This window comes from Mus pahari, chromosome 3, assembly GCF_900095145.1.
Source record: "Mus pahari chromosome 3, PAHARI_EIJ_v1.1, whole genome shotgun sequence".
NCBI classification, from domain to species: Eukaryota; Metazoa; Chordata; class Mammalia; order Rodentia; family Muridae; genus Mus; species Mus pahari.
Genome location: NC_034592.1, coordinates 150,264,554 through 150,279,679, shown reverse-complemented (window position 1 = coordinate 150,279,679; position 15,126 = coordinate 150,264,554). Strand labels below are relative to the sequence as shown.

The window sequence follows — 15,126 nt, the reverse complement described above, 5'->3', positions numbered from 1 at the left end:
TTGAACTCAGGACCTTTGGAAGAGCAGTCAGTGGTCTTAACCACTGAGCCATTTCTCCAGCCCTAAAGGTTTTTTTTATTTTTTCCCCCTTCTTCGAGACAGGGTTTCTCTGTGTCTGTAGATCAGACTGGCCTTGAACTCAGAAATCTGCCTGCCTCTGCCTCCCAAGTACTGGGATTAAAAGTGTGTGCCACCACGTCCGGCTAGCTGGTGACATTCTTATCTTGATTAGATAAACCCAGAGAGGAGAGAGAGAGAGAGAGACACAATGACAGAGACAGAGACAGAGACAGACCGAGAGAGAACTGTGGATTGGGGCAGGAACCGTCATAGGAAGAAGGACACACCTTAGCCCTACAAGAGAATGGCCTCTGGAGGCATCTCCTACATACTCCTAAGTTCCGTAATGTCAGTGCAGAGACGACCCTGACCCAAGGAGAGGGAGGGTAGAAGGTGCCCTGAGAGGAGCGGGTTTTCAAGACTCAGTCTAACTTAGACAGTGCTCTCAGTATCGGGGAGGCTAAGGCTCTGTCAGACAGTGCCGGGCCTGGGGACCCCCCTGAAACAGGTGTGTGTCCTTGGTCTTGGGATTTCACTGAGGGAAGGAACCCTGGGAAGGGGAGCCCTGGCCAGGCAGATCTGGGTTCCTGCTTCCTTGATGTCCACCCAGGACACTAGAAGCCCTCTGCTGCACCCTGGGATCTGGGTTGGTGGTTCCCCTCTTATCAGGATCAGGGAGGAGGGGCAGAGCTGGCCAGTGTGGTCAGCCAGCCAGCTGCCCTGACATCGTCAGAGTGAGCCCAGCCCTGGGTTGTCACTCGAAGGGACTTTCCCTTCCCAGGTGCCACTCTCACCTCAGCTGCAGTCTTCATTGCTTCTGCTACTCAACATTTCACTGGGTCCTCCCTCCTCCCTTCCCATGGGTCCTCCCTCCCCTTGGGTCATTCCTCCTTCTTCTCTGAGTCCTCTCCCTCCCCACTGGTCTTCCCTCCCCCCTCTAGGTCCTCCCTACTTTTTCCCTATGGGTTCTCCCTCCTTCCTCCCCCAAGGTCCTCCCTCCTTCCTCTCCCCTGGATCTTCCCTCCCCCTCCTCTCTCCCCCTGGGTCATCCCCACTTCTCTATGAATCCTCTCTTGTCCTTCCCCACTAGTCCTTCCTCCTCCCTCTCCCTTGGTTCTCCCTCCCCCTGGGTCCTCCCTCCCCTGGGTCCTCCCTTCCCTGGGTCCTCCCTATTTCTTCTCCAGGATCCTCCCTCCTCCCTCCCCCTGGCTCCATAGTCTCATCTTCCCTCTTCCCTGACAGCCTTCTGCCTGTTCTCACAGCCTCTGGCCCTGTTTCCCTCCCTCTTCTATCCACCATGCCTTCCTCAGCCTCCCCCTGACTCCCCCAGCCTTTAAGGATCCATATAGCCATCTTCACAATGTGCTAGTAACAGCTAGACTGAATTGTGGCGTTCTGGGGTAACAGAGAAATCCCGGTAAGGGGAGCTGGCCAACCCGTATGCTGGGAAGGCTAGCCCACTCCCCCACTCTGGTCAAATCTCCCTCTTCCCCTCCTCTGCAGGGAACATCTGTGTGAGCAGCAGGCTGAACTGGACTACCTGTGCGGACGCCACACGGACACCCAGAGGGGCTCCAGGCTGGTGAGTGGCCCGGATGAAGATGGCTTTTGGCTCACAGCAGCCAAAAGACGGTCAGTGGTCTCCACCCAGAGGTCTGTGGTATTTGTGGTGAGCTTTCCTCACTGTGGTTCTGGGAGGAGCTGTCAGACAGGTGACTGCAGAGGTGTATGGTCCCGATCTCCAGATTTGCCCTTGAGACAAATCTGTTATTCAGGCAAGTGGCCATTTCTCTGCCACAGGCCCTGCCCCTGCCCCTGCCCCAGACTGAGCCTGTATGTTGTGGTGTCCAAGCTGACAGTTTTCTGTGGACATCGTCATGCTGTCTGAGCCCAGACTCAGTCTTAGCAGGTTCAGGGCTCAGCGTATCAACAACACCATGACAGGATGCCCTTCTCTCTCTCTCTCTCTCTCTCTCTCTCTCTCTCTCTCTCTCTCTCTCTCTCTCTCTCTCTCTCTAAGCCTGTGACCCTGTAAGAAGCTGAAGTCATCAGTAGGTGCCCTGTGTTTCACCTGCTTAGGGATAGCCACTCCCGCAGGGGACCCCTTGTCTCCGTCTCTAGTCACTCTGATATTCTCACTCTTCTTTAGCTCTGTGTCCGGGGCTAGTCCAGCCCCCTGCCCCTACTAAGCCAATCAGAAGAGCCAAATTAAAAGTAGAAAGCAGAAGGGGGAGACGTAGCCAATGTTTTAACAGGAATAAGGGAACCCAGGGGACACCCCGAAAGTCCTGAAGTGAGATCAGAGTTTAAATCAAGGCCTAAGCAGTCCCGGCTGGAGGTGTGTTCCCGCCCACCACTCTATCTGGGCCTCGGTCATCCTGGAGATGTGTGTGACATCTTTTGAAAAGTCAGGTCCTCTCCTCAAGCTGCAGCTTCTTTCCTTAGCCCAGCATGAAATTCCTGAGGATTTCCCAGTTCTCTGGTGTCCTTTCCTTTAATATTTGGATAGTCAGAAATGCACGTCGCCTTAGACTGTCTGCTACAAATGAGATTATGCCACCAGCTGCTGCCTGGTGGAAGTGGCACCCAGCTTGCCTGGGTCACACACCAGGAGCAAAGCTGGTGTCTTGTCACATGCTCTGGACTTCTTCCCAGCTGTGTCCCCGTGTCCCTCCTCAGGATGTCCAGCCTTCAGGACAGGCTGGATTCAAACTCAGAAAGGAGAGAAACAGCAGATCAAAGCGGCTCCCAGTCCTCTCTGGGTTCCTGCTCCCACTGACTCCGAAGACTAGGGTGTTGGGCGGGATGGGAGGCTCAGTCTCATGTGGGTGTCAGCCACAAGGGAGGGCAGAACTGGGCTACATGGAGCCTCCCTCAGTAGGCGACTGGGCGAGGGCAAGAACAGAGAAAGGGGAGAGGCACTACTGAGGCCTCGCCTACTCCTAGTGCCACCTAAGGGGGAGCGGTGGGCTCCCACAGCATGCCCTACTCTCTTCCATCTACAAGTCTCTCTCAGGTAGATAATGTATAAAGAGGCCTCTCTCAGAAGTCTCCACTGCCTGATGCTATACTATACCACACTGGTGTCAGGGAAGGGTGGGGACCCCACATCTAGGACAGAGTGCCTGAACCCCACAGGGAGTTTTGTGGGTTTCCAAGAAGCCCGAATTAGAACACCTTCAAAAATCTCAGATCCTTCCCAGCTCCTCATTTTTAAATATGTTGCATTTATTTATTTGTTTATTTATTTATTTATTTATTTATTTGTGTGAGGGGGAGGAGGCAAGCAGGCATGCACTCGCCACAGTACTCCTGTGGAGGTCAGCAGACAACTGTGGGTCCCAGACACCGAACTCAGATCATCAGGCTCGGCAGCAGTCACTTTTAGCCATGGAGCCATCCCGCTGGCCCAAGGCTTTATTTCTTAGCTGAACTTTGAATTTTGTGATTTGGAAGTCTGTCGTGTGCCTACACCATCTCTCCTTGCTGTGACAAGATTAAACAGCTTAAGAGAGAAAAGGCTAGCTTCGGCTCAAGGCCGGACATCCGGAGGGTGAGGCAGCCCGTTGTGGCTGCAGCTAGGAAGCAGAGCGAGTTGGTCATTGGTGTTTAGCTGGCTTTCTCCTTGCTATGTAGCCCAGGACCCCAGCCTTTGGGACACTGCCACATTCATTTAGGGTCCATTTCTCACCCCCATTGACGAAATCTAGAAACTCCCTCCCAGGCGCGATTGTCTTCAAGGTGGTCCTAGATTCGGCCTGACAAGGTGACAGTCGATACCGACCATCACAATGACATACCTATTTTACAAAAGAACAAAGTGGGTGGGGGGTTCAGAGAGGTCAAGTTACTTGCCTGGGACCCACAGGGACATAGTGCCAGACCTAGAACTGGCTTTTCCACAATGCACACCTTTAGTTCGTTTTTCCCCCGGGTACCTGTGGCCATGAGTGGGGCAGGCATTGGCTTTGTCCTTGAAGCGCAGGTGCCCCTGTGGTGAGAGGTCTCTGAGGCCGACACTCTCCTTTTCTCTGCAGGCCTTCTACTATGACCTGGACAAGGTGAGTCCGTGTCCCTGTGTGGTCTTCAGGGTGGGTCAGACTGTCTGGGGTGGCCTTCTATCTCAGGTGCACTTGGGCAGAACACCTGAGCTTCCTCTTACGTTACAAGCAGAGAAACTGAGTCCCACGGCCAGCCTCTCTGACGTCTGAGCTCAGTACCCCCGAACCTGGAGAGGGGGTGAGGTGTGGGAACCTGGTGGTGGGAACCTGGTCACTTCTAAAGCTGTTTTTCTTATTCTGGGGGAAGCAAATGCGCTTGGTGGAGAGACACATCCGGAAGGTGGAGTTCCACATCAGCAAGGTGGGTGGCTTGGGCATCATGGGGTGCTATGGGGAGGGTGTTAAGGGGCTAGTGGGAGCAACATGTCACAGGGAGTCATGTGAGTATCTCTTATGAGATGGGGGAGCCATGGGAGATGTCCTGGGCATCATGGGGTGTCACTGGGCACCGTGGGGTGTCACTGGGTACCATGGGGTGTCACTGGGCACCATGGGGTGTCACATGGAGGCAGTAGGTGTCATGGGTATCAAGCTTGGTGGCCATGGACAGCTGCCGAGATGTGGGGTGGACAGTGCTACAGAGCCATAGTGATTGGTAGCAGGCCCAGCCCCGTGTGAGGAGCAGCCATGCTCCCTGGACCTTTGGGGCTCTGTCACTGATTGGTATAGAGGACTTACAGCCTGGTCTTAGAAGGCTCTAACTGTCCCTGTGTGTCCACAGTGCCCCCCTCCCCCAGTAAGTCCTCCTCCCTCACCCACTGTGTAACCCTGGCTGTTGTAGAACTTACTCTATAGACCAGACTGGACTTGAACTCACAGAGAGCTGCGCCTCTGCCTCCCGAGCACTGGGATTAAGGTCGCGTGCACACACACACACACACACACACACACACACACACACTTACCTTCCTTTAGGCTTTTTAGAAAACATAGTCAGTTTGCAAACACTTTCACGAACTCACCTTCCTCCCCAGACCTACAGGGTGGGCAGCTGTCATAGCCAACCTTCCATTCCACAGTTGGGACTCAGGTAGGGAGAGTATGTGACACAGTCACTAGTGTCTACGGTGCTCAAATGTGTGTGAGCAATCCTAGGTGCTGGAGTGCTACGTGGGTGGGCTTAGAGCCATGAGGAGCACAAGGCAAGGCTGGCCCAGGGACAGTTCTGGGGGGGGGGAATAGATGATTGACATGGGCTGTCCCTCGGTGTGGCTTACAGCCTTGCATGTCTGCTGCAGGTGGATGAACTCTATGAAGGTTACTGCATCCAGTGGCGTCTGCGAGACGGAGCCTCCAACATGCAGCGCGCCTTCAGCAACAGCACGCAGAGCCGAGCCTCCCGGGAGAGCCTGCAGGAGCTGGGCCGCAGCTTACAGGAGTGCCTGGAGGTGGGGCCACCCCTCTGCCCTTGCTCTGAGCTGCTGGGAGCGGGTGGAGCTGGCAAGTGATTGATCCCATGGTATACCTTGCAGGACATGTGCCTCATAGAGGGGACCTTGGAAGGTCACCTGGGCGAGTTCCATGTCAAGATGAAGGGTGAGTGCCATGCCAGGCTGTGCTGGGTATCAGATCTTCGTAGGTGTCCCAAGAGCCTGCCAAGGGCAGTGTGGCCAGAGTCCCGGGGTCTAGCAGCCGGCACTTGTGAGAGGGCTCACTGCTCTCTGAGATATGGTATTGTCCCCTCCACCCTCTTGACCATTGAAACCTCCTGTCCTTCCCATGTTACCTGGCAGACCCCTGTACCCCTGGGTCCCCGGGTCGGTCCCGGGCAGGGTGGAGAGGAGACTAACCCAGTTCTGTGTTCCAGGCCTGGTGGGCTATGCACGCCTCTGTCCTGGAGACCAGTATGAGGTACAGCCAGGGAGGTCCTGGGAGGTCTAGGACCATAGGCCTGGGAGGGAGGTCCGGGGCAGGCAGTGAGTGGATTCCCCTGGGGCTGCCTCTGTACCTCTTTCTGTGCCTCCCTTGAAGGTGCTCATGCGCCTGGGTCGTCAGCGATGGCGGCTGAAGGGCAGGATAGAGCCAGATGACAGCCAGACCTGGGACGAAGAGGAGAGGGTCTTTGTGCCCACGGTGCATGAGAACCTGGAGATCAAGGTGGGGCAGGGCCCAGGGTGGTGCCTGGAGCCTGGGTGTTAGGCTCAGGCACCACCATCCTGTCCCTCATGCCCAGGTGACCGAGCTTCGAGGCCTGAGCTCGATGGTGGTGGGTGCGGTGACATGTGACGTCGCGGACTTCTTCACGGCCCGGCCCCAGCTTGTGGTGGTGGACATCACCGAGTTGGGCACCATCAAACTGCAGCTGGAGCTGCTGTGGAAGTGAGTGCCACCCACCCTCAGTGCCTGTTCCTCCGCCCACAGCGGCTGTGCCCCCGCCCTCAGTGGCTGTGCCTCCGCCCTCAGCGGCTGTGGCCCCGCCTTCAGTGGCTGTGGCCCCGCCCTCAGCGCCTGTGACTCCGCCCTCAGTGGTTGTGCACAGCCACCTGCCCTCACCAAGGCTGGCCACCCCAGCTTTGGGTGCAGGGAAACCAAGTGGTTCTGCCTGCTCCTCAGGAGCCTCACACTCTCCAGACCCTCTCCTGCATAGCCGTCTCTGTTCTCACCACCCCATCCAGTCCTCACAGCCTGACCTTTACAGCAGCCCTGTCCCCTCCTCCCCCATGCCTCCTGTGACTTCGAGTTCCACTCGCTTTTGGACACATGGCCGCTCCACCTGAGCCATGGTGCTCTCTAGGCAGTTCTTCTTCTTGCCTAGTTTCTCAGAGGGGCTCTCTTCTGCCCGTGCAGACCTCTTCCCTTGCCTCCTGTGGTTGGGTGTCCTGACCTTTCCAGTTCAGGGCTGAACTGTCACCTCGAGGCTTTCCATTAGGTACACACTATGGGGCCCAGGCTCAGAACAGTCTGTTGAGTTTGGGGTTCCACCCTGTACCACCTTCAGGGTCTCTAGGGTTGTCAGTAGTGGAGCCATCTTGCATTTCCAGCATGCCCCTTGCTGTCCCCAGAACAGGCATGGCAGGGAGAGAAAGAGCTAAGAACATAGTTCAGTTCAGTCACTCAGGATGCCCTCAAGTGCACGCCACCCTAGGCCAGCCAGTCTTAAGTTCTGAGGGCTGCAGGCCACCTCAGGTGGAGGTACCTCGGGTCTCTGGGGTTTAGGCTCTCCTGGTGGGTTTGGCGCTATCCTCAGCCGAGGGCCATGCTGTCCTGTGGCCTCCCTGAGCCAGGTCCACTAAGTTCTGAGGTTCTCATATCAGTGCTAGCTGACTTGAAGGTTTTGGGATGAGAGGAAATTGGGGTGAATTCAGTTCTGGCTCTGCTTATTGGAGGGGACACTTGTCCAAGCAAATTCCTTGTCTCAGAGCCACCATTTCCATCCCGTGTAAGTAACCCAGCCACAGATCTCTCAGCGGCCCTTTGAAAGATAAGAGGGCTGCCTGTGACTGCAGAGCCCTCAGTCCCACCTGAGTCCCTGCTGGTCCCTGCTCCCCCTGCAGCCCCTTGGACTCTGAGTGCCGGCTGGTGTCGCCCAGTCCCACTGGAAGGTTCTCCATGGGCAGCAGGAAGGGCTCCCTATACACCTGGACACCGCCCAGCACCCCCAGCTTCCGGGACAAATACTGCCTGGTGAGAGCCTGTTCCCAGGAGGGGGAGGTGCTCTCGGGGCTGGGCGGGGAGGGACATGGGGTTCAGCTTTTGGGGCTGCGGGGCTTGTGTGGTCCTGTCTTCCACTGCTTGAGGCCATGGGAATTGAGCTGGGTATGGGACCTACGTGGTGTGTGAGTGCGCTCGAGCATGTGCGCACGCGTGTGTGTCTGTGTGTGTGCGTGCGTGCTGTGTGCGTGTGTGTATGCTGTATGTTTGTATGTGGTGTGTGTGTGTGTGTGTGTGCTGTGTGTGTATGTGTAAGTGGGTGCTGTGTGTTAGTGGGTGTGTCCTCCATCCAGCCACGGGCTTGGCCTCACTATGCTGGGCAAATTTCAAGCTTCCAGGAGTGTGATCTGGGGCCCTGTACAGGAACTCAACTTTCTTCCTATGACCTCCAGGGGGCAAGATCTCCTTGGAGCAGGGCTACCCTCTTCTCCTTTCCTGGGGGACACAGCTCATTATTCTTCTTGGTGTTGTCTTTGGGATGGTTCCTCACAGGGACCTCTCTTGATGGCCCCACCACTGCCCCAGACACACGGCCCCACAAGCGACTGCGTGTTTACTCAACAGAGATGGAGGGCCCTTCAGTGCTGTGCCATAGCTAGCCACAGTCCATAAACACTCTGTCCCTAGCTTGCACCCATCCAGGGTCCCAGGCCCTGGAACCTCCCTGCACACACGCCCTCAACCCTGAGGGTCCCGGGTCAGACACCACATCTCTTCCCAAGCCGGTGCTCCGGTGTCCCACCCCTCCATCTGCGTTGGTCTGTATGCTCAGGCTCTGTATTGGCAGAGAACACAGTCGGCACAAATGTCCTGAGGCAGGAGCAGGGCTGAAACTATGAAATTGAGGTCAGAAGGGCAAGTTAGAGGGTGACAGGACATCGGCACCCCGGATGCTCGTTGCCTTGGCAGATCTCCATCATTCTGAGCATCTGGTGCATAGGGGTCGCATCACAGTCCCTGGGCAAGCTTCTGAGGTTGCTTCCGAATCCTCTTCCAGTCTCTTCTCCAGCAACCAGTACAGCAGGCCTTGCTGCTGGGTGGGCCAAGGGCCACCTCCATCCTCGGCTACCTGTCTGACAGTGAGCTTCAGGGTCCCCGCCTGCGGAGCCGGAGCCAGGAGCTACTAGAGATGGATTCCTTCAGCTCTGAGGACCCCAGAGACACTGAGACCAGTACTTCTGCATCCACCTCAGATGTGGGCTTCCTGCCCGTGCCTGTGGGTACCGCAGCCTGCGCAGAAGAGGAGACGAGGGAGGGGCCTCCGCCTCTGGGCCTGCTGCCAGGCCTGGCTCACCCAGCCGGGGGTGTGCTTGTAGAACGGCCTGGCTGGAGGGACTTGGGAGGAGAGAGGCTGGCCCTGCTGCAGGATGGCCCCATCCACAGCCCCATGGTGCCACGGAGCCGGAAGGGCCAGGAGGCTGGAGATGTTGGGGATGGAGTGGAGGGACCTGTGCAGGAGGTCCTGGATCTGCTGCGGTCTGCAGACCCTGCGCAGCCCCAGCTCAGGGAGCTGGAGTACCAAGTCCTTGGCCTCAGGGAGCGGCTGAAGGTATGCCCACCGCATACGGGAAAGCAGCACCGCTTTGCTGGGGGCCTGAGGCTAGGGAGCAGGTGCGGGGACCAGCCAGCCCAGGTTAGCGTCCCAGCCTCGCCCCTATGTGACCTGGGCGGGCAGAGGCTCCCTCATCCTCAGTTTCCCCACATTTCAAGGCCTCAGAGGAGAATACCAAGGGGAGGCCGGAGCGCACAGTGAGTAATTTGCTCCGTGTCCAGCCAGAGCCTGGCTCCATCGAGAATCTTCGGATGTGGGTGGGTGGGTGGGGCCTGCGATTTTTATGGAAGGCCTTGTGGGCGCCTGCCAACCTCATCTCTACAGCCACCCAGAACCTTCCCCGGCCCAGCCAAAGGAGTTCTCTGAGTGGCTCTCAGAGCTGCCGGCCAGGACGGATGGCTCTCTCTGTTTACATTTTTTAATACATAAAATAAAATGTAGACACACACACTTCTACAGGTTCCGATGAGCTCACTCTTGGCTATGACACTTTACTTTTTTTTTCCCTCAGAACTATAGGATGCAGGCATCTTCAAAACTCTCTCTCTCTCTCTCTCTCTCTCTCTCTCTCTCTCTCTCTCTCTCTTTCTCGCTCTGTTTCTTTTTCTTTTTTTAATTCTCACTTGGACTTCACATTCTCACATCAGCACAGCTGAGAGCCCACGTGTGCCAGGAACAAGGGTCTGAGGAAGAGTCCCCTCCTTTATTTGTACTTTCCCAGCATTACTCTCGGGTCGCAGACACAGCTTCTGTCACTCCCATATTCTGAAGAGTCACAAGCACTTTGTATGACCCTGCAATAGCACAGCCATCCAAAACACCAACGAGACACTTCTCTTTTCTGGAAAATAGCTAAAACAATAAAAATGATAGGTCACCACCTTCAGCTTGACTTCTAAGGGAAGTCATTCACTGAGCGTCCATAGACTTTGATTCTCACTAAGAGGCCCAGGCTGGCCTTGGACTCCGCACACACACTCACAACACATTCTCTTACACATACACACTCATACACATACATATACACACTCTCACCGTCTCTCATACACACTCACACTCTCACACACATTCATACACATACACTCACTCTCACACATACATATACTCATACATACATTCACACACACACACACACACACACACACACACATGGATCAATGCACAGGCTCTGTCTGCCCTGTACTGCTGCCCCTTCCCCGGTCACTGTGACATGTTCGGCCACCTGTGCTGTTTGTCAGCAGGTTTGCTGTGTGGATGGCCTCATATGTAGCCCTGGGCTCACGGTGCCAAGCACAAGCCCTGGCGTGTCTGGTGAGAGCGGCAGAGCTAAATGAGCCTCCTTGAAGCAAGAGATGTGGAAAGCCGCCGGGCCTCACCGCTGACTGCTAGATAAGCTGGCCTCAGGGCTGGGGAGACAGCTCAGTCAGTACTTGCTGTGCAAACATGAGGACCCCAATTCACCCCCCAGGGCTCTCATAGAAGAGAGGTATGGCGGCAAGCGAGTCAGCGCTGCAGAAGGAGGAACGGGATCCCTGGGGCTCAATGGGCGCCACTGTAGCCTAATTGTCAAACTCTGGGCCCCAGGGAGAAGAGATTCTGCTTCAAACACAAAATAAAAAACAAGGCAGACAGACACCTCTTAAGGCATGACACCCAAGGCTGTCCTTATGTGGCTTCTCTAGGCATGTGTGTGTGCACGCGCACACACACACACACACACACACACACACACACACACACACATGAGAAAGGAAGAGGAAAACTTTATAAACAGAAGTGCACATGTGGGCCTTGTGCTTACTGCCTGGGAGTTTGCACTGTGGTGCTGGGATCCCTGGGTCAGCGTTTGCTGGTTTGGTGACATAACTCCTCAAGTCACAAGAATCTGCTGTGCCCATCCGTGTGTGCACATACACGCACATACACACACAAACGTACACACACATGTGCTTGCAGAGCTTACTCCCAGCCTTAGTTAGTATTTTGTTGTTGCTGACAGACACCCACTCACCACGCCTGCCCTGTGGGCTCAGCTGCGAACCCCTGCTTTGCGTTTGCAGTCTTGTCTGGCTATTCTTGGGTGTGGTTGGTGCGGACTGAGGTCTGGTACACTGCAGCCCTGCAGGACTGCAGGCAGCCCTGGTTAGGGGACAGAGGTCTCTGGACGGCTTGACCGGCAGTGGGCAGTGGCTCCCACATACCTTCCTGTCCACAGCTCACCCACAGCTTCTGAATCTCCTCAGGGTGGCTGTCAGCATGAGTGAGTGCAGAGCAGGTTTGTGGGTTTGCTGAGAAATGAGGCATGGGGCTGCAGTGTGTCAGCAGCGACAAAGTGGCGCCTCCTTGTGGGGGAGCCCTGCCCTGTGTCATCCCCACCTGGGGACTTTCAGATCTCTCTCTCTGGTGATGTTCCCTTGTCTCAGGCGGGGCGGGGCGGGGCGGGGCGCGTTGGTGTTGGTGGGGACGCTGGAAGTGCCACATCCCAGGCTCATCCTGCTGAGACCTGAGCCATCGCTGGGCTGGCGGGGGCTGGGGCTGGGCTGTCATATTCCAGCTGGGTGTAGGAGGGCAGAGCCCTCATCCTGGTGTTTGTCCACAGCCCCGAGGGGTGCAGCCGGAACCCATGTCAGCGCAGAGCCTGATGGACTGCATCCTTGAGAGCTTTGCTTTTCTGAATGCCGACCTTGCCAGCGATGAACTGTCCCTGTTTGGGGGCTCCCAGGCTCCTGAGTGAGTGCACCCCAAATGGGCACCCCTCTGGACGGCTATAGCTCCATGCTAGTCTGAGTCCTCGGCCCCATCTTGTGTAGTTTCACTGTGCATGGCGCTTTCTCTCCACGGCACTCTCTCACAGAAAGTCTTTATGGCCACTGAGGGTCTCTTGGGCAATAGCAGCAGCACCCAGCCAAACTCTGACCTTGACTTCAGTGGCTGTCATGCCGACTAACTCCATAGTACCTGCCTTGCCCACCGCTCCCTCTGGACTGCCATCTACCTGTCTTACCACCTACCCCAATCAGGGCCACTTCTAATCCCCAGACCTCGGCATTACAGAAGGGGACAGTCTCCACCTCTTCCTCTAAGCCAGTGGTCCCACAGGGAGATTCCAAGTCTGCTACCTTCCCGAGTGTGGTGAGCCAGTTGGGCTTTGGTGGGGGCTCAGCTCTGCCCTGTGAACCATGATACTAGCCCTAGGTCTAAGGTTCATGCCCACTTCACAGATGAGCAAAGTGAGGCTCTGGTAACCACCCAGAGGGAGTCACAGCCTCAGGTCTCCTAGGGAGCCCAGCTCTGCACATGTGTTTGATATCCAGGCAGTTATCTGATATCCATGGCAGATATCTCCCATCCGTGCCTCTTTTGAGAAGCCCTGTCTCTGATCTGGAGCTGGGGTCAGGGGAGGTGTCAGGGAAGGTGTCCCTTTGCTAATCAAATGGTCACTCAGTTCTTTTGTTTTCTCAGGAGGGACAGCCCCCCACCTCCACGGCCATCACTGAAGGTGTCACCCAGCGAGCTCACAGCTGGCGTGCCCGAGCTGGACATGCTGCTCACTGTCCACCTTCAAGTCTGCAAAGCCTTGCTTCAGGTGTCTGGGTGGGACCTGGCCAGGGTGGGAACTGGGGTCACAGGCAGTGAAGAGCCTGGGCCAGGTAAGAGGAGCCCACCCTGAGAGCCAATGGAGGCTCTGTGGCAGGAGATGAGGAACCACATGGGTCTCAGAGAGCCAAGTCCTGGCCCGAGCGGGTAGTTCTGATGTACACATGGAGGTACTGCTCCAGTCCAAACTGGTTCAACCTCACAAGGTATCCAGGGATCCAGCTTCCTGCTGCACTGCTCCCAGGGGTCCAAATGCCGTCAGATGTTGGCTGTCTTTCCACTGCTTTGCGATGCCTAGCTAGACTTGAGTGGGCTGACCCTGGGGGCTCAGCTTGGTGAAAAGAAGTAGCTTAGGTCACGGTCTAGAAGCTTCCTCTCGGACAGGGCAGCTGTGGGTAGTTGTGGGCAGAGACGTGCATGCTGGGTAACCTGAGCATCTCTCTGATTCTAGAAACTGGCTTCCCCTAATTTGTCAAGGATGGTGGAGGACTGCCTCCTGGAGGAAGCAGTGCAGCAAAGGCAGGTTCTGGAAGTGCTTTCAGACCTTGACCTTGAGCAGGTCAGCAAGGCCAGGTCGGTTGAAGAGAGTAAGTAGCCACCAGCCCCACTCCCAAGGCCTTGCCTCCTTCCCTCCCTCCCTTTCCCACTGATGGGTGGGTTACGTGGGCTTGTACATTGGCTTGTCCCTGAATACTGCCAAGGCCACTGCTGGTTCACTGAAACCAGTCCCATCCACATGCTGGTGTCCCCTCCAAGGAATGGCTGTCACCTTGGTTCTTTGTCTCCCCCTGTGGACCTGTCTGGGGAGTCCAGTTTCCTTGTCAGGGCAGCAGTGAGTGACTGATCTTGTGAGTAGGGACAAGGAAGGTGCTTGAAGCCAAGACTGTTGTTCCTTTGGGGTGACAGGGCCTGAGAGGAGGTTCCTGTTTTGGGTCTCCTGCCCTGACTTCCAACCTTGGGTCCTTGTGGAGAGGTTTCTGGTGCTCCTGCCCAGGCTGCTGAGCAGCCGCTGGCTTTTAGTCATCCCACAGGCTTCTCACAGGAAGGGTGGCCTGGCACTGTGGCAGGGGTGCACGAAGCCTGGTGGTGTCCTGGCCTGCCCTGCTTCCACACTCCTGAGCCAGCTCAAGAAGACATTCCTACATCGCGTTCGAGGGAAGTACCCCGGCCAGCTGGAAATAGGTAGTGTCCTTCTTGCTTGCCCTGTCCCAGGGGGAACATCCCCAGTGATGCAGCTGGGGTCCTAGCTCTGTGCATGTCTTTGCTGCCTCGCCCCTAGGAAAGCAGACTGTGTATCCCCCATGCCTTCCACCAAGCCTTCAAGGGTTCTTAGAGGGAGGTGTGCAGGCATGTGCCAGCCAGGTGTCCTGATATCAGGCTGGACACTTCCTGAAGGCAGCTGTAGCATTTCCTGTGGAGCAAGTGAAGGTTGCCATCACAGGTGGCATCTGAAGTCTGGAAGTTCCTTCCATCTCTGGGCAGCTTGTTGCAGGGCTCTGGTGCTGACATTCAGCCCAGTGTGATGGTTACTGGCTAGCTGGTGTGTTCCTTTTCTCTGTCAAATAAAGACAGGAAAGGGGGCCGGAGCTGAGTCAAACCTTACTGGCAAGTGCTACCAACTTCTGGGGGGAGAGAAGGTTCCCAGAGTCCCTTTCAACTGACATAGATTGAGAGGCCAGCTGAGACCCCAGCTCCACTCACGACCCTTACCTCTGCCAGTGTGTCGCAGGCTCCTGGAGCAAGTGGTGGGCTGTGGCGGGCTATTGGTCCCAGCAGGGTTCCAGGAAGAGCAGGTGGTCACCTGGTTCCAGTTCCACAGCTACCTGCAGCGGCAGGGCATCTCTGACCTGGAGAAACACCTCGCTCAGCTCACCAAGGAAGGTAGGGCCTAGTGGTGACTATGGCCTGGAAGTGAGTTCCAGCACACCCTGGTCCCTTCTGGCTCCAGCCACCATTCAGAGCTCCTGTAACTCTCCCTCTAGCTATCAAAACTGAGATGGAGTGAGACCACAGCCAGCTGTGGTGGAACTTGAGAGTGGGAGGTGAGCAGTCCAGACCAGCTCCAGGGAGAGGAAGCAGCCTGGAAGTTTAGGCTTATTCTGGTTTCTTTTCTTTCTTTCTTTCTTTCTTTTTTTCTTTCTTTCTTTTCTTTCTTTCTTTCTTTCTTTCTTTCTTTCTTTCTTTCTTTCTTTCTTTCTTTCTTTT

The 15,126-nt window shown here is 56.0% G+C and overlaps 1 protein-coding gene across 2 annotated transcripts in view; it reads left to right on the top strand.

Annotated features, from left to right (window-relative positions):
- Ripor3 (RIPOR family member 3) overlaps window positions 1-15,126 on the top strand; it is a 72,675-nt gene that overhangs the window by 54,468 nt on the left and 3,081 nt on the right. The window contains exons 4-19 of one of the 2 annotated variants that reach the window (XM_029536452.1): window positions 1,564-1,642; window positions 4,098-4,121; window positions 4,369-4,422; window positions 5,360-5,509; window positions 5,594-5,657; window positions 5,929-5,972; window positions 6,093-6,218; window positions 6,295-6,440; window positions 7,616-7,745; window positions 8,770-9,321; window positions 11,924-12,054; window positions 12,364-12,456; window positions 12,787-12,910; window positions 13,373-13,508; window positions 13,942-14,103; window positions 14,641-14,802. In XM_029536452.1, coding sequence (XP_029392312.1) covers window positions 1,564-1,642; window positions 4,098-4,121; window positions 4,369-4,422; window positions 5,360-5,509; window positions 5,594-5,657; window positions 5,929-5,972; window positions 6,093-6,218; window positions 6,295-6,440; window positions 7,616-7,745; window positions 8,770-9,321; window positions 11,924-12,054; window positions 12,364-12,456; window positions 12,787-12,910; window positions 13,373-13,508; window positions 13,942-14,103; window positions 14,641-14,802 — 2,177 coding nt within the window. The remainder of the gene's footprint in view (window positions 1-1,563; window positions 1,643-4,097; window positions 4,122-4,368; window positions 4,423-5,359; window positions 5,510-5,593; window positions 5,658-5,928; window positions 5,973-6,092; window positions 6,219-6,294; window positions 6,441-7,615; window positions 7,746-8,769; window positions 9,322-11,923; window positions 12,055-12,363; window positions 12,457-12,786; window positions 12,911-13,372; window positions 13,509-13,941; window positions 14,104-14,640; window positions 14,803-15,126) is intronic. The other variant, XM_029536453.1, reaches the window with a different exon arrangement.